The following is an 18041-nucleotide window of genomic DNA, read 5'->3' as shown; positions in this document are numbered from 1 at the left end:
ACCGCCACGAGACTACTACCCCTATCAGATCCGGCTCCGGGTAGTCCCTGCGTGCGCAACGCTACATCACATAGGCCCAGGGTGCGTCAACTTTTGGCGTAGTCGGCAGGATCTCGTGCCCGCAACCACCGGGTACTGCGTGCCTGAAAAAGACTGTTCAAACTTACCAGTGGTGAAGATTCCCGCCATCCGGCGCCATCTTCTACCTTCTTCCCGCCATCCGTGGAGTTTTCCCGCCGTTGGACGCCATCTTGAAGACGCCGCGCGGGAAGAAGAGGGGCGTGGACTCCGAAAGCGCGCGAGAACTGAAGCCCCGCCTCACGTCCGGACGTTGCGTAAGGTGCTGGAAGGAGCCCAGCAGACGCCGACGTCACAGGAGCGCGACGGAAGGTCCTCAACCCTGACGATCCACTGCGGAGCCGCGGCCTACGGAAGAGGATCATCGCAAGGTAGGCCACGGTCCACTAGGGGGGAGGAAGATGTCGGATACGGAGGAGAGCTTCACTGCCTCAACCCCCGCCAGCGCCACCGCTGCTGCAGTCATGCCTTTCAACATGCCCTATATCCCGGGAGCGGCCTGGCTACCCCAGTACTCAGGGGAGTCACATACTCTGCATGACTTTAGAGAAAAGCTGGATAGCCTCTTCCAGGTGTACCCCCTCACAGAAGAGCAAAAAGTGAGCATCCTGGTGGCCCAATTAACTGGGGCAGCCCAAAGGGAGGTAAAGTCCTGGCCACCTGGGGGAAGGACTGTCGCAGGGATACTAACCCGGCTGAAGGATACCTTTGATACCCGCACCTCAGCCGAGATCAAGCTTAGATTCTACGGGTGCAAGCAGCGAGCACAAGAGAGTATAAGGGACTATGCACTAAACCTACAAGAGGCCCTGAGAGCCATTAAGCAGACCGACCCTGACGGCGTGGGAGACGAGGACCGGCTGTTGACTGAACAATTTATAGAGGGTTTATATTGCAATGCCCACCGAACCCAGTTGCGGGCAATGGCCTTACAGGACCCTCATCTGGGATTTGCACAGTTCAAGGACAGAGCCATCCGGGTGCTCCGAGAACCGGCACCAGGTGGCGTTGTGACCCACAGACGCCCCACTACCACTTACCACCAAGAGGCGGCGCCCTTGTCGGCAGGGCCTGTGGGAGCTGATGCGCAGGCTTTGAACAATGACCTGGCTCCCGACCTGCACCATCAGGTCCAAGAGCTAGCTAAAAGCGTTGCTGCGCTAACCCGAACTGTGCAGTCTTTACAGGTTTCTACTCCAGGGAAGATCCAGCTGGCATCCGGACCGGAGGACATCCCGTGGCGCCGACCAAGGAGGACCCCACCGGCCAGAGGAAGACCCAGCGACCGATACAACGAGGACGGACAACCTATCTGCCGCCGCTGCAATCAACCCGGACATATGGCAAGGTACTGTCCTTTAAACTGGCACAACCTAGGGTAGAGGGCCAACCCCTAGGAAAAAGATCATCAGGCCCATCAAACTGGCGTGACAAATATGTGGGAGGACGTCCAGTCTTGCCTGTGGTACTGGACGGCATTCCTACGAGTGCCCTACTGGACACTGGGTCACAGGTCACCACCATCCCGTACGTGCTCTTCAAGCAGTACTGGAATGACTCGGATATAACCCGCTACCCTGACGACGACTTGAGTATCATCGCCAGCAATGGTCAGCCCGTGCCACAGATCGGATTTAAAGAGGTGACCATTAAAATCGGTAGAGTCGAGCTGGCAGCCCAGGGACTGATCATTGTGGACATTGATAAGCGCGAGAGTCACCCTAAGATAACTCTAGGAACTAATGTAATTGAAAATTGTCTTGCAGAGGTGATTTTTATTTTACAGCAGGTTGCCAAGAACGCCAGCTCCGGCCAGCAGCGAGTGCTCCAAAAAGAGATCCGGGCACTGATGCGACGGCAACAGGTGGAACTCTCCGGCGGTGAGATTGGTAGCGTGAGAATGTGTGACCCTTTCCCTATTGCCATGCCCCCAAAAAGTGAAATGATGATTTGGTGCCGGGCGGCTATTGGTCTGAGAGGTAGAGATTACCAGGCAATGGTAGAACCAGTTTACTCAGACAGTAGGCCCACCATTTTGACAGCAAGGGGGGTGGTCAATGTACGCCATGGGAGGGTGCCCGTTCGCATAATAAATATCGGGAAGAGGGAAGTGTACCTGCCCCGGTATGCCACGCTAGCCAAATTGTATACCATCAATCAGAATTCTATACAGTCCGTAGAACCCTTGCCTCCATCTTCTCCGGAGGAAGGTAACGGCTCTAAACAACAAATGGAGGATTGGTGTCAGCAACTACATTTGGGTACTGACTCCACTCCCTCCGACCAGAAACAGGGAGTCAACCGGGTGGTTCAAGAGTACGAGAGAGTGTTTAGTAAACACCCGTTAGACTTCGGGCGAGTCAAGGGGGTAGAACATCACATCCCCACGGGAGACCATCCTCCCATAAAAGAGAGGTATCGACCCGTACCCCCTGCACACTACCAACACGCCAAGGGGATGCTTAGAGACATGAAGGAGGCTGGGGTAATCAGGGAAAGCTGTAGCCCCTGGGCAGCTCCACTAGTCTTGGTCAAAAAGAAAGACAACACCATGAGAATGTGTGTAGATTACCGGAAAATAAACCGTATCACACACAAAGATGCGTACCCCTTACCAAGAATAGAGGAGTCTTTGGCTGCTTTAAAATCTGCTAACTTCTTCTCCACCTTGGATCTCACTAGCGGGTACTGGCAGGTTCCTGTAGCAGAGGCGGATCGGGAAAAGACCGCATTCACCACCCCGATGGAACTTAGTGAGTTTACCTGCATGCCGTTTGGACTCTGCAACGCACCAGGAACCTTCCAGCGATTGATGGAGTGCTGTCTGGGACACCGGAACTTTGAGACGGTCCTGTTATACCTGGACGATGTCATCGTCTACTCCAAAACCTACGAGGACCACCTGAAGCACCTGGCGGAAGTGTTTGAAGCTCTGGCAAGTTACGGCCTAAAGGTGAAACCCTCCAAGTGTCACCTCCTGAAGCCAAAGGTGCAGTACCTGGGACACATGGTGAGTGCTGACGGAGTGGCTCCCGACCCTGATAAGATCACCGCAATTAAGGAATGGCCAAGCCCCTCCAGTGTAAAGGAAGTGAGGCAGTTCCTCGGGTTGGTAGGCTACTACCGAAGGTTCATACCCGGTTTCACCAAAAAGGCAGCTCCTAAGCAGGACCTCCTGATAGGCCAGTCCAGGAAGGCCAAGAACCAGAAGCCGCCCTTCAGATGGGAGAAGTTGGAAGAAGAGTCCTTCCGCCAGCTGAAGATGGCCCTCACGGGGGATGAAATCCTGGCGTACCCTGATTATAGCCAACCCTTTATCCTCTACACCGACGCCAGTAACATCGGGCTAGGAGCCGTACTATCCCAGATCCAGCAGGGGAAAGAACGGGTAATTGCTTACGCCAGCCGAAAACTGCGACCCACCGAAAGAAATCCTGAGAATTACAGCTCATTTAAGCTAGAGTTCCTGGCAGTGGTGTGGGCAGTCACCGAACGCTTTAAGCACTACCTCGCTTCTTCCCGGTTCACCGTGTACACGGATAACAACCCGTTGACACACCTGGACACTGCAAGACTCGGTGTCCTAGAGCAGAGATGGATGGCCCGCTTGTCCAACTATGAGTTTACAATCAAATACCGGGCAGGACGCTCCAATACCAACGCGGACGCCCTGTCCAGGATGCCAAACCTACCGGACGAGGGTGAGGATTCAGAAGATTTGGAAGAGGTCGAACTCCCTGCGTTCCACCGTCTTGGGACTATCCAGTATTCCCACCGTGTAAGGGGTAAGCAAGCCGCTACGTTCAACCCCTTACCTCACTACAACTGGGCGGAAACGCAAGACAGTGACCCTGCCGTCCGGCTGGTGAAGGAGATGCTGACTCAGCCAGAAGCTCGCCTTGACCCAGACGCTCCGGAGGAGGCCAAGCAACTGTGTGCAGAGAAGAGTCGACTGTTCCTTTACAAGGGGAAGTTGTGCCGCAGAATGGTTAACTCCCGGACGCATGAACTGATCTGGCAAGTAGTGGTGCCAAGAAGGGACGCAGCTATGGTGATGGAGGCATACCACGACGGGGCTGGGCACTTCGGATGGAAGAAGCTGGAGTTCCTGCTGCGCGGGCGGTTCCATTGGGTAGGCATGAGAGGAACCATCGAGAGGTGGTGCAGAGACTGTGGCCCATGCAACCTAAGAAGGAAGGACCGTGCCAGCCAGAAGACCCCCCTTCAGTCCATCGTCACCCGGCAGCCGTTGGAACTGGTAGCCTTGGATCATGTAAAACTGACCCCAAGCAGAAGTGGCTACGTCTACGCATTAACCATCGTGGATCACTACTCCCGGTTCTTGGTTGTCGTCCCCGTCAAGGACTTAATGGCTCAAACAGCAGCTAGAGCCTTCCAGCAGCACTTCTGCCGTCCACACGGCTACCCAGAGCAGGTGCTGACGGACCAGGGACCTGCCTTTGAAGCGGAGGTCTTCCAAGAGTTCTGTACTCTGTATGGCTGCCGGAATATCAGGACGACACCCTATCATCCGCAAACTAATGGACTTTGTGAGAAAATGAACCAGGTGGTGATAGATCTTCTAAAAACATTGCCCCTGGAAGAACGCAGTCTGTGGCCTGAGAAGCTGCCCGACCTGGTGGACCTATACAACTACATCCCTGTAGGTTCCACCAACTGTACCCCGGCTTACCTAATGAGGGCAAGACCCGGTAAGCTACCTGTTGACCTGGATATGGGAGTCCTGACACCCGAGGACACTTCACCAGAAGCAGACTGGGACACAGAGAGGCAGCAGCAGTACTGGAAAGTACAGGAGAGCGTGGAGCGAAGTCTCTGTCTAGCTAGGGAAAGACAAGAGAAAACTTACAACCAGTATGCTCCCGCTGTTCCCTTGGTACCCGGAGAGCAGGTCTTGAAGAGGAAAAGACGGCTCCACAAGTTGGATGACCAGTGGGAGAAGGACCCGTACATCGTACTGCCCTCAAGCCACGACAACCCGAAGGTCTGTACCATCAGTAAAGACGGAGGGGAAACCACAACCATTGTATCCCGGGATCACCTGAAGAAGTGTCCCGAACAGCTACGGAATCCTGAAGAGGAACAAGAAGACCCTCGACCCATAGAGGAAAGGGAAGATGTGGTTAGTACTGTGCTCGGAGACTTCCCTCGGTCCTGGACTCAAGTCAATGGTGCAGTTGTGGTACCCGTCCTCACGTTCCTCCAACCAGCATCCCAAGTACTCACGGAGCAACCGGTAGAGCTGGAAGAACAGCCGGTCCAGGAGGCAGAAGACTCCACACAAGCAGATCAGGAGGATCAACCCTCTGCTTATAGTGAGCCTGCCATACCCCTAGTGAGCCAAAGAGCCTGTAGACAGCTGCCCAGTTTACCCTTGACAGCTCCTACACCCTGTAGTTCAGGGCCAGACAGTCAGCTCCGTAGGTCCACTAGGGCCACTAAAGGCCAGTTACCCGCACGTTGGAGAATTTGAAGTGTTTAAATTGTTTTATTTGTGGTCACCTGTCTGTTACTTGTAAATAATTATGTGTTTCTAGTTATTTTTAGGAGTCCTTGGTGGATTTACCGGGAATCCTTGTACAATTGGTTGGAGCGTAACTTAGGAATGGACTAAAGACTGTTAAGGACTCGGGGCAGGACAGACCCCTACCTGGTTACGTCTCCCTGTTTTGGTGAAATGGACACCTTGCTTTTCTTCAAAAACTGCACCCGGTTGCGGACACGCCGTGACCATTCTAATATGTTTTTTTTCTATTGTACCGTTTCTGTTTGTATTGGTTATGTTTTTCTAAAATATGTTTAGTCCCGGAGTACTAAATTTCACTAGGGGGGAATGTGGCACCCCAGGGGTCTGGTTTCCACAGTAACAGCAGTGTTATGTCTGAGAGCAGGTGGGAGGTCTCTTGGTCAGGAATCCTATGCATGCCACACCTCCTGCCCGGTCCTGGGAGGGGAAGGACTTCCCCTATATAAACCTGGGGCTGAGACAGGGTTAGAGAAGAAGAGAAGCAGTGATAGGAAAGAAAGATCAGGAGCTCTGTGGGAGTCGTGCTAAGAGGAGATCAGGGCTGGAAGCTGTAGAGCTCGCCCTGATTGAAGATTTCTTACCGGACCCGGAGTCCGAGGCTGTGGGGACTAAATCCTACCCAGCAGCAGAAACCGACCGGCAGGGGATTTCAGGTCCTCTGGCCCAGAAACCCGAAGGCTCGGTCACACGTTTGGGACCAGCACCACCGTCGTTTTGCGGAAGCTACTAGAAGGCCCCGAGTCACCGGCCATACGGGTGAGCACCACACGGTACACTCAGGGACGTGGGCTACCTTTACCCGCCTCTAGCAAGGTAGCCAGAAGAGTACAATTAGTTGGGGAGGCCTACAACTCCGCCTGGCCAAGGGGGATCCCATCTGCTCAAGGACTGACCAGGCCCCGACCGCTAGCCAGTACTCCGGGAGGGTCTATCTTTGTCACCAGTAAAGACCCTGAACTACACCGTATCGTCTCTGAGTGATTCCTGCTACCCCCATCATCCACGTCGGCTGCCCTGAGGCCATACCCCTCCCGTTGGGGGTTATACCATCCACGCTGCACCATCCTCCCACCGGCCTCAGCGGTCTGCCCTGCAGCGGCAGCTCCATAGCTGCATTCAACGGGTGGCGTAGTCGTTCTACATCTACTGCTAATATACCGCCACTTAGTCTGACTCCCTGGGCACGGACCGGGTCACCGCCACGAGACTACTACCCCTATCAGATCCGGCTCCGAGTAGTCCCTGCGTGTGCAACGCTGCATCACATAGGCCCAGGGTGCGTCACTAACAGCGTAGCAGAAAATGCAGCCCAGGGCAGGACCGGCCTATCTGGGATTTGCCAGAATTGCCTTATGGCCAGTCTCTCCTTATTCTCTCCTGTAGAGTGTAAGCTCATATGGACAGTGCGGTTCTCTCTTTCCTGTAGAGTGTAAGCTCTTATGGCCAGCAGGGTCATCTCTCTCCTGTAGAGTGTAAGCTCATATGGTTAGTGGGGTCCTCTCTCTCTTTTACATTTCTGTAGAGTGTAAGTTCTTATGGTCAGTGGGGTCCTCTCTCTCTGTCTCCCCTCTTCCATGTGTATTTTAGAAGCAATTACAAGCTTTCCAGTATTGAGATTCGATTCGAGCAAACTTATTCACCATGAATCAAATTTTTGGGGAAAATTTGGCGAAGTCAGCAAATTTGAATTTCAAAAGATTCGCTCATTTCTATAGTTAATACAATTATGTTGACATCATGTTTATATAGTTTTTTTTGTTTTCCTACTTTTACACACAACACTTCTTTTTTCTCAAAAAATTAAAAATAAAAATTTTCGCCATATTTTGAGAGGCGTAACTTTTTCATTTTTCTGCTTACCATGTGAGAGCATGTTTTTTATATGCATGTTTTAAATGCATTTTTATTGCATTTAATTTACATTTTTGGGAGATAGAATGAACAAATAAACATCAATTCATGTATTGATTAATTTGTATTTTTGTTGTTCACCATGTGGTAATAGTGATAACACAGCTTTCTTGTTCAAATCAGTGAAATTATAGCGATTCCAGATCCATATAATTTTTTAATGGTTTGCTACTTTAGAACATAAAAAAACTTTTTTTTTTTCAGAGAGCTATATTTTTCCATTAACTTATTATATGAGAGATTGATATTTGCAGGACAAGATGGCGTTTTCTTTAATATAATTTTTTTATATATTTTATATGTATAATTGCTCTTTATTCCATTTTTATGTGGCGGCATGATGAAAAAACAGCATTATTGCCATGTTTTTTTTTTTTTTTAATGGTGTTCACTGTATGGGCTAAATAGTGCGACTGAAACTTCAGATCATTCCAAAGGCAGTGATATCAAATACACCTTTGTTTAATTTTGTTTTTACATAACTGTATTTATAATGGCAAAACATTTTTGTGATTTTTTTCAGGCTATATTTTGTGCTTTTAGGCTATGTGCCCACGATGCAGAAATGCTCAGGATTTTTTCCTGAGCGTTTCTGCATCTCCCTGGCAGAAAAAATGAATGCGGATTGTACATGCGGATTGTACATGCGGATTGTACATGCAGATTGTACATGCGGATTGTACATGTGGATTGTACATGCGGATTGTACATGCGGATTGTACATGCGGATTGTACATGCGGATTGTACATGCAGATTGTACATGCAGATTGTACATGCGAATTGTACATGCGAATTGTACATGCGGATTGTACATGCGTTTTTCCTGCCAGGGACATGCGGATGTGAAGCGTTCTTCACTGGCAATTCCGCATGCGGGTTGACAAGAGCTTTCCAGGCGATTTTAGCATCACTTGGAAAGTGCTTGTGACAACTAGGTCACACTATATAAACGCTTGAAAAACGCATCGTGGGCACACAGTCTTATATTTATATTTTTACAAATTTAGTAGAACTTTGTTTTTTTTTTGTTTTTACTTAGTCCCACTATTGGCATTAAACACTGAATACTCTGATCACTGGTCTAGTACTCTGCAATACTCATGTATTGCAGTGTATTAGACTTGTATTGAAGACGAAGAAAAGGACACATAGTGAAGGTGTTTGTTGATGTAGCACAGCAATGTGTGTTGATGTAGCAGATGTGACGCTGAGTCACTACTCACAGGCAAGCCATGAGGCAGGGTAGTCAGGAGGTCCAAGGTCAGATACCAGGAGGGCTCATAGTACATAGGGAAGAGTCAAAGGCGTGGTCAGGAAACAAAACGGGATCAAATGCCAGGAGGGTACGTCAAAATCTGGAAGAACAACAAACAGATAGTCAGGGGACAAAGCCGGGGTCAGATGCCAGGAGGGTATGTCAAAAGCAGAAGGGGAAATCCACAAGAGTAGTCATGACAAATCCTAGTTTCAACAACAGGGTCAGAGGACAGAGACAGAGGACAGAGACACAGAGTTAAGCAACCACATCCAGCTAAGCAGAGTTATAACTGACACAGACTCTTAGAAGCTAGCTAGTTAAATACCTTCCAAATGATTGAAGGATGAAAGACACCTGGGGAAAAACACCCACAGACTAAACTAGATAGGACAGCAGGGCTGTCAATCAAAATGCTGACAACCCAGCACCTTCCAGATTCCATAGGGCGACTGAGCTGTCACTCACAGAGTCCCTAGGCCACAGTCAGTAATGAAACCGTGACAGCAGAGCTGTGTATGTGTTGATGTAGCAGAGTTGTGTGTTAATGTAGCAGAGTTTTGTTTCTGTGTGTGGGGGCTTACTACTGTGTGTGGGGGAGTTCTGTGTGGGCATCAGACTGTGTGGGAAGGAATATACTGTGGGGATATTATACTAAATGTAGGGGCTGTCGTGTCTTTATACCATGTTGAGGGGTCTTGCGAGCATCATAATGTGGGTGGGGAGGTGTGGGGGCATCATATTTTGTGTGGTTGCTTTGAACGAATCATACAGTGTTTAGGGGCAAGTACTGTGAGGGCAACATACTTTATGGAGCAGGGCACTGTGGAGTCATCATATTATGTGTGTGGGAAACTGTGGGGGGCCATGAAAGAGGTACAATTTTGGGTGGTTACACTTATGGGCCTCACTACGCACACCACAGTTTGTGTCCCTCTTTCTTATCTTTCAAAGTTCATGGGTAAGGTTTATCTCCAATAAAAGCATGAGCAAGCCTAGAACGCTCTCTTGTAGAAGTCAATGTTTTAGAGTAAAGTAGCACTCTGTAATGCTAAGTATGCAAATATTAAATATATTCAATTTGAATAGCATTACTGCTCAAGATAAATAGAACTAATTGAGAAATCTTAGTTCATAAATTGGCCAATTCATGTCTACCTGGTAGACACTATTTACTTTCACACTATGGTTTGCCATTCAGTTGCACAGGCATTGTTCAATTTCACACCTCCCTGGGCCACAAGTATTGTTCAATCTCACATGTAGCTCAGCCAATGTTTACACTGTACACATCACTAATTTAATTGAACTCTCCTAATACAAACTACCATGTCAGTGACCAAGACAAGATGGTAAAATCACAAAAGTAAACGTGTTTCACATACAGTTGTACTTCTTATTTACGCTAAAAAATCTAATAGCTAAGTTCACACTAGGCATTTTTTTCACTTCCCATTACTTCCAATGGGTGAAAAACGCTGAAATAACGCTGAAAAACCGCAGAAAGAAGTGACATGCTCTATTTTGGAAAAAGAAAAAAAGTGATTTGGTACCATGTTAGCCAGTTGAAAAAAGATTGCTCTCAGTGGGAAAAACAAGATAATCTTGTAGTTATAATACCTTTTAATGGCTAACAAAAATAAAATAAATGATGTTACAAGGCAAGATTTCGGGACATGATATATGAAGAAACACAAATATATGCACACAAAGGGGGAAAAAAAGAAAGAAAAGAAACTGGCACAACTGGATAGTGACATCTTATTTTTAACCAGATGCAAGAAGGAACATTTAATACCCAAAGGACTGAGCTTAAAAAATCCTATTCGGAACACCTACAACACTCATTACTCACAGCAAAATCTCAGGGTGGGTAGAAAATGTCCTAAAACCGCTGGTAAGGAAGACAGACAGTTATTTACAGGACACCACAGACCTTTTAAGAAAGCTGTCTACAATAGGTCCTCTCCCTAAGAGTGCCATCTTAGCCACCATAGATGTGGAATCCCTATATTCAAACATCCCACATGAAGATGGATTATCCACCTGGCAAATGTTTCTTGAAGCTAATGGGATCCCTCTGAATCTGTATTAAGACTCACCAGATTTATCCTCAAACATAACTTCTTCTCTTTCGGAGCTATATCTGCAGCGCACTGGAACGGCTATGGGCACCAAATGGAACCCCAGAATGCCAACCTTTTCATGGCGAAACTGGAAAATGACTTTACAGCATCATGTTCCATCAAACCCCTGGCCTATTTTCGTTACATTGATGACATCTTAATAATCTGGACTGAGTCTGAAAAAGAACTTTTAAAATTCCATGACAAATTCAATAGATTTCATCCCACCATAAACTTAATATTGGAGCACTCAAAAATGGAAATCAACTTTATGGATACAACCATAAATATTCAAAATGGTTCAATCCAGACATCACTGTGTCGGAAACCAATTGACCGTCTCACATACAGTACAGACCAAAAGTTTGGACACACCTTCTCATTTAAAGATTTTTCTGCATTTTCATGACTTTGATAATTGTACATGCACACTGAAGGCATCAAAACTATGAATTAACACATGTGGAATTATATACTTAATAAAAAAGTATGAAACAACTGAAAATATGTTTATATTCTTGGTTCTTCAAAGTATCCTTTTGCTTTGATGATTGCTTTGCACACTCTTGGCATTCTCTTGATGAGCTTCAAGAGGTAGTCACCGGAAATGGTTTTCACTTCACAGGTGTGCCCTGTCAGGTTTAATAAGTGGAATTTCTTGCCTTATAAATGGGGTTAGGACCATCAGTTGTGTTGTGCAGAAGTCTGGTGGATACACAGCTGATAGTCCTACTGAATAGACTGTTAGAATTTGTATTATGGCAAGAAAAAAGCAGCTAAGTAAAGAAAAACGAGTAGCCATCATTACTTTAAGAAATGAAGGTTAGTCAGTCTGAAAAATTGGGCAAACTTTGAAAGTGTCCCCAAATGCAGTTGCAAAAACCATCAAGCGCTACAAAGAAACTGGCTAACATGAGGACCGCCCCAGGAAAGGAAGACCAAGAGTCACCTCTGCTTCTGAGGATAAGTTTATCTGAGTCACCAGCCTCAGAAATCGCAGGTTAACAGCAGCTCAGATTAGAGACCAGGTCAATGCCACACAGAGTTCTAGCAGCGGACACATCTCTACAACAACTGTTAAGAGGAGACTTTGTGCAGCAGGCTTTCATGGTAAAATAGCTGCTAGGAAACCACTGCTAAGGACAGGCAACAAGCAGAAGAGACTTGTTTGGGCTAGCTAAAGAACACAAGGAATGGACATTAGACCAGTGGAAATCTGTGCTTTGGTCTGATGAGTCCAAATTTGAGATCTTTGGTTCCAACTACCGTGTCTTTGTGCGACGCAGAAAAGGTGAACGGATGGACTCTACATGCCTGGTTCCCACCGTGAAACATGGAGGAGGAGGTGTGATGGTGTGGGGGTGCTTTGCTGGTGACACTGTTGGGGATTTATTCAAAATTGAAGGCATACTGAACCAGCATGGCTACCACAGCATCTTGCAGCGGCATGCTATTCCATCCGGTTTGCGTTTAGTTGGACCATCATTTATTTTTCAACAGGACAATGACTCCAAGCACACCTCCAGGCTGTGTAAGGGCTATTTGACCAAGAAGGAGAGTGATGGGGTGCTACGCCAGATGACCTGGCCTCCACAGTCACCAGACCTTAACCCAATCGAGATGGTTTGGGGTGAGCTGGACCGCAGAGTGAAGGCAAAAGGGCCAACAAGTGCTAAGCATTTCTGGGAACTCCTTCAAGATTGTTGGAAGACCATTTCCGGTGACTACCTCTTGAAGCTCATCAAGAGAATGCCAAGAGGGTGCAAAGCATTCATCAAAGCAAAAAGGTGGCTACTTTGAAGAACCTAGAATATAAGACATATTTTCAGTTGTTTCACACTTTTTTGTTAAGTATACAATTCCACATGTGTTAATTCATAGTTTTGATGCATTCAGTGTGAATGTACAATTTTCATAGTCATGAAAATACAGAAAAATCTTTAAATGAGAAGGTGTGTCCAAACTTTTGGTCTGTACTGTACCTCAGATGGGACAGCTTCCACCCGAAACACATTAAAAATCCATCATTTACAGCCAGGCCCTTAGATATAATCATATCTGTTCCAGTCCAACAGACAGGGATGAACACCTAACACATCTCAAAAAGACATTTTTAAACTAAGGCTACCACCCCACCTCCATTGATGACCAGATCATTAGAGCAACAAGGATCCCTAGAAGTCAATTACTTCAGTACGGATAAAAAGAAGAAAATAATAGTGTACCTCTGGTGGTGACCTACAATCCACAGCTTGAGAAAAACTGCTAAAAAACTTCACCACATCCTACACAAGGATGACAGGCTAAAAACAATATTCAAAGACCCTCCCTTGCTGTGTTACAGGCAACCTCAAAATTTAAGAACCATCATGATCCGAAGTTAAATACTCTCAGATACACCAAGAGGAACATTTCCTTGCAATGTGAAAAGCTGCAAAACCTACACCCATGTAGAGACCAAAGACAGGATACAGATTCCCAACACACAGCAGGAATATAAGATTCCCGGGATATTCACATGTTCCTCTTCCTATGTGGTGTACTTAATTCTGTGCACTATATGTTCTATTGGGGGTCCCTATGTGGGAGAAACAGGACAGAAACTGAGAGCAAGGATGAGGACTCATCGCCACATGATTACAGATAAAAAAGAACCCAGGTACCGGTGGCCAAACATTTCTGTGGTACAGGACACAACATCAACAACATGAAAGTTGTCATATTAAAAGGCAACTTTAAATCGCAAAAACATTGAAGGGTCTGGGAATACAAACTGATTAGGGTGTTTGACACTCTCTACACAGGAAGAAATCTGTCAGAAGGATTTATGTCTCACTACAAAAACTGAGGAATCTGCTCCAGAGACAGTGAAGGCACCAGGCCGATGATCTTACATGGATATTGGGACCATAAAACTTTCACACCACTAATCTAATCCAATTACGGACTCACTCTGCAAGCTCAGTTTGTTTATTTAAATGTCAATTAATTATGCCATGCATCTGCTTTTCTTTTCTTTTTTTTTCTCTTTGTGTGCATATATTTGTGTAAAATAAAAACCATGATGCGCGCATGAGATTTCTGGAATCTCATAGACTTTGCTGGTACTGTAAAATGCAGCTGCAAATTTGCTTAAAATAACTAGTGTTGAGCGAATTTGTTTGGCATTTCAAATTCGGGTTCGTGTTCGGGGTTCCGGCTTGTTCGCGCCAAAAAATCGGCTCCGCCATCGAACATCCATCATTTCGAACGCTGTCACGCAGATAATATTGAACCGAATTTGAAATGCCGAACAAATTCGCTCAACAATGGAAATAACGCATCAAAAGAGCTGAGAAAACCAAGATGTGTGAACATAGCCATACTTTTTAAGTGCTTTAACGCGCAGGAAGGCACCAAACATCCATCGTCCATTATTTGTTACATTTTTTCTGCATCCATGTTTTAACTTAAATTGAATAAAGGAGCTTTCATTAAATTTAAGGCTTTTAAGTGCCACCTATCTTTTTTTCTTTCACAAGTTTCTATGTTTATACTTCTATGAAGCCAAGCCTGTCACTGTTATTCTCAAGAGATAGGTAATTTGAAAATTTGCTGCAATACTAAAGTATTGCATTGTATTGTACAGGCAGAGTTAAGACCACTATGGGAGCTAAAAAAACATGCAAAAAAAAAATAAAATAAAAATAAAGTGTGACAAAGTCATTGGCAGGTAATGTGCTGAGAGGGCTAACCTGCCATTTTTAATGGGCCAGTTTTTATGTGAACAGCTGAGCGGGTGGGAGGCTGTTCACCATGTCTCCACCCCGGGGTGTGGTGTGGGATATAAATAGCCAGCCTGTTGAGCCATAGGGTGTTCAGTATCTGGAAAGGCTAGCTCCAGTGAGAGGAGCGTGCATTTGTGTGCTAGACTTAAATCGTGTGTGGGTAACCCTGAGTGGCCGGACCCTGGCCGATATAATGACTGTGCTGTATTTTTTTATTTTGTTTGACCGTTATGCCAGATGGGCTGTGTTTATTTTATGAACTCTAGATTGGTTTATGCCATTTTTAATAAATCAATCCAAAACTTAAAGAGACAGCACTCAATGTACAGCCAAGAAAGCTGCTCTAGCACAGAAGATATAAAAAAATAAAGAAAAATAAAGGTTTAAATCACCCCTTTTTCAGTTACAAAAATAAATTATTTTTAAAAATAGCATATTTAGCATTGTTGTGTCCAGAAAAGTCTGATCTTTCAAAATGTAACATTATTTAGCCCATATAATAAACTCCATTAAGAAAAATAAAACATCTATATCAATATTATCATATTTTTTTTTGATATTTCTCTTTCATAGAAAATCTGTCGTCGTCGTAGAGGAAACTTGAGCTCCCTCCATAGCTGTACGGCAAATAGCTATCTACAGTGTTTCCTTAAGAAAAGTGTTAGAAATTCTGGCTATGTTTGGATTGGTGTTTGGAAAAATAAATCGGTAAGTGCAACATCATTTTCTATATTTAAGGCATTTCTTAATGAATGTTATCATTTCTATGGGACTCCACAGAAACAATTGATATGTAACACCCTATTAAGACTTGGTAATGCCACCACGTCCCTCCTGGGACAAGTCTGTCTGACACTTGCTACACTTTCCTTGCCCCATTGCTGTTAAAGAATAAAAACCTTATGCATATTAATGCACATATGAAAGAGGAATGGAGCTAGCCTTGGCCCGGACTTCCTTCTTATGGGACCTAGACCATCTCTATCGGATGTCTTTAGAGCTGTGCAAGCCTTTTGTATGACAGACAGAAGAACATTTTGGGTCAGGCTGACAGATCAGGCAGTTGAGCATTGAGCATAGCAGTAGGGGTCTCCCATTTTTTATGGCCTGTTCCCCCTCACTTCAAAATGACCTTTGTAGAGGCTCATTAGAGGTTTCAATACAAGAAATAGAGCCTGGATCCAATTATTGTGTCTTTGTACATGTGTTATTTTCTGAACCAATAGCAAGATAAAGTCTAAAAAAGTTCCAGTGGCCAGTGTGAAAAGTGCAAGATTTCTTTCTTTCTTTAGTTCTTACTTTCTTTTGTTCTTTCTTTCTTTCTTTCTTTCTTTCTTTCTTTCTTTCTTTCTTTCTTTCTTTCTTTCTTTCTTTCTTTCTTTCTCTCTTTCTCTGTCTTTCTCTCTCTTTCTTTGTCTCTCTCTTTCTCTGTCTCTTTCTTTCTTTCTCACTCTCTTTCTGTCTCTCTCTCTCTTTCTCTCTATCCCCATGGCCCTTACTACTTCAGGGCCTAGATGATAGTAAATAATCCCCAGAAGCAGTATATGGAGGTAATCAATGATTGCTTAATTTCTAGTGTCGCCCATACCGCACCATTGACGGAAGTAAATTGAATTATGACAATTGGGCTTGTAACCAGCGCAAATCCCGTGGACATTGGTGTGTTGCCATGTGTGTAAGCAGTAAGTACAGTCAAAGATTATCATGACCACATTTGTATTATGTATGTGCCCACCCTTTACCATTCTTAGAGATTTTCCAGTTCTGAGTTATTCACCCCTATTGGCTTCCACTAGGTTGAATAATACTCTGGTATTACTCATCCTCCCTAGGTCTAGTGCTGTCTCTCCACTGCCGCTGAATGGCTGCAGTAGTGATATCACAACTACAGAGAAAATAACCACTGTAGCCAATCACTGGACCTAACAACTCTGCTGTTGTAGAACATGCATGAACCACTGAACCTAGTGATTAATGGCAGTAGTAATGTTCATTGTAGCAATGACTGGTTAAAGTCTGTAAAATCCAGCAGTCATGTGTTGCTTTATCAGTTCCTCTTCTTCTGTCTGCTTCTAACATTAACCCTAAATGTATGATCCCATAGAAAAATGTCTGTGTTGAACTGTGTTGCAGATATGAAATCTTCAGCAGGTCAATATATCCTATGTCACTTTATCCTATTTGCAATATCAATTTATCTTATGTCCTATGTAATTCAAAGGATGAAATGTTTGGCTTGACCTCACCATTTTTGCACAATGTGTGAACATACCCTAACACTTAAATCTATCTTTCAGCTGGCAAGTGGTACTCCTTCAGATGTCGCCATCGGCTTCCATTTGTCTGCACTTACTGAGAGTCAGCCCAGTTCATCAGCCTTCATCCTCCAGCTTTAAATGTTTACGACTATGAAGACGTATAAAAAATTGGTTTGTCATACAGAAGTCTACAATTAGTAGCAGAGTCTTGGACTACAAAATGTCCTTGTCTCTCTAGTTGCTCCATGACCATGCTCTGTTCATGCTCAGGCCACCTACTCTATTGCTATGTAGCTTATAATAAAAATTATAATCATTTTTATGCAATTTTTTATGCAATTGGATGTGGTATTATTTTATTATTACTTTAATAAAATAATATTATTACTTTATTATTGTATAAGGCTATGTTCAAATGCAGCATTTTTGCTACTTTTTCCCTATATATGAGTTAAAAAAAACACACCAAATGCTGAAAGTGTGAACGTGGCCTTAGAAAGCATTGAGAAAGTGAAAAAACAAACATTTTCACTGCGTTTTCGCTGTGGACTGTTGCTGCATTTTTTAAATGTATTTTAGTGAATAAAACTAAATGTATTAAACATGTACTGTAGACAAAATACACATGTAATGGGACCCAGCAATATGTAAAAAACACCACAACAACTATACAAAAGAACACAGGAAAAATATCACAAAAAGGATGGTTTGAAAGCAGCAGACTGAGGAGACAATTATCCATAAAACTACAATAGCTTGCTTCACTCAGCAAATAAAAACACACATGAAGGCGGAATTCGGGTGGAAATCGGTCACAGCTTTGACTCAGAAATGTTGTTATTCAAAAGTTATTAACCTAAACCAACTAGGAGCAGTTAGAAGGGTTATACAAATACCGATACTGTGTGGAATTCTGTTCTCGCACCAGATTTTCTCGTCATAAAATACTGTTGTGACTTGATTTGTATAAGAGCAGTAAACTGTTAACGAATGAGAAAAGAGACAAATTAATGTAAGACCAATATAATCTTAAAAAAAGTGGAGGGAGGGTGTGAAAACGTGCCACCTGATCCCAATTCTATGGGGGAAGAGGATGG

The 18041-nt window shown here is 44.9% G+C and overlaps 1 protein-coding gene across 1 annotated transcript in view; it reads left to right on the top strand.

Moving 5' to 3' along the window:
- LOC141271153 (bone marrow proteoglycan-like) overlaps positions 1-17336 on the top strand; it is an 83431-nt gene extending 66095 nt beyond the window's left edge. Inside the window, exons 3-5 of the mRNA XM_073681260.1 lie at positions 15260-15394; positions 16263-16368; positions 16984-17336. Of these exons, the coding sequence (XP_073537361.1) occupies positions 15260-15394; positions 16263-16368; positions 16984-17042 (300 nt within the window). The 3' untranslated portion in view covers positions 17043-17336. The remainder of the gene's footprint in view (positions 1-15259; positions 15395-16262; positions 16369-16983) is intronic.
- The last annotated feature ends 705 nt before the right edge of the window (positions 17337-18041 follow it).

This window comes from Phyllobates terribilis, unplaced genomic scaffold (genome assembly GCF_046119375.1).
Source record: "Phyllobates terribilis strain yellow unplaced genomic scaffold, ASM4611937v1 Scaffold_5__5_contigs__length_657084704, whole genome shotgun sequence".
Taxonomy (NCBI): domain Eukaryota; kingdom Metazoa; phylum Chordata; class Amphibia; order Anura; family Dendrobatidae; genus Phyllobates; species Phyllobates terribilis.
Note: the sequence above shows the minus strand (reverse complement) of the source record. Positions and strands in the feature narration are given on the sequence as shown.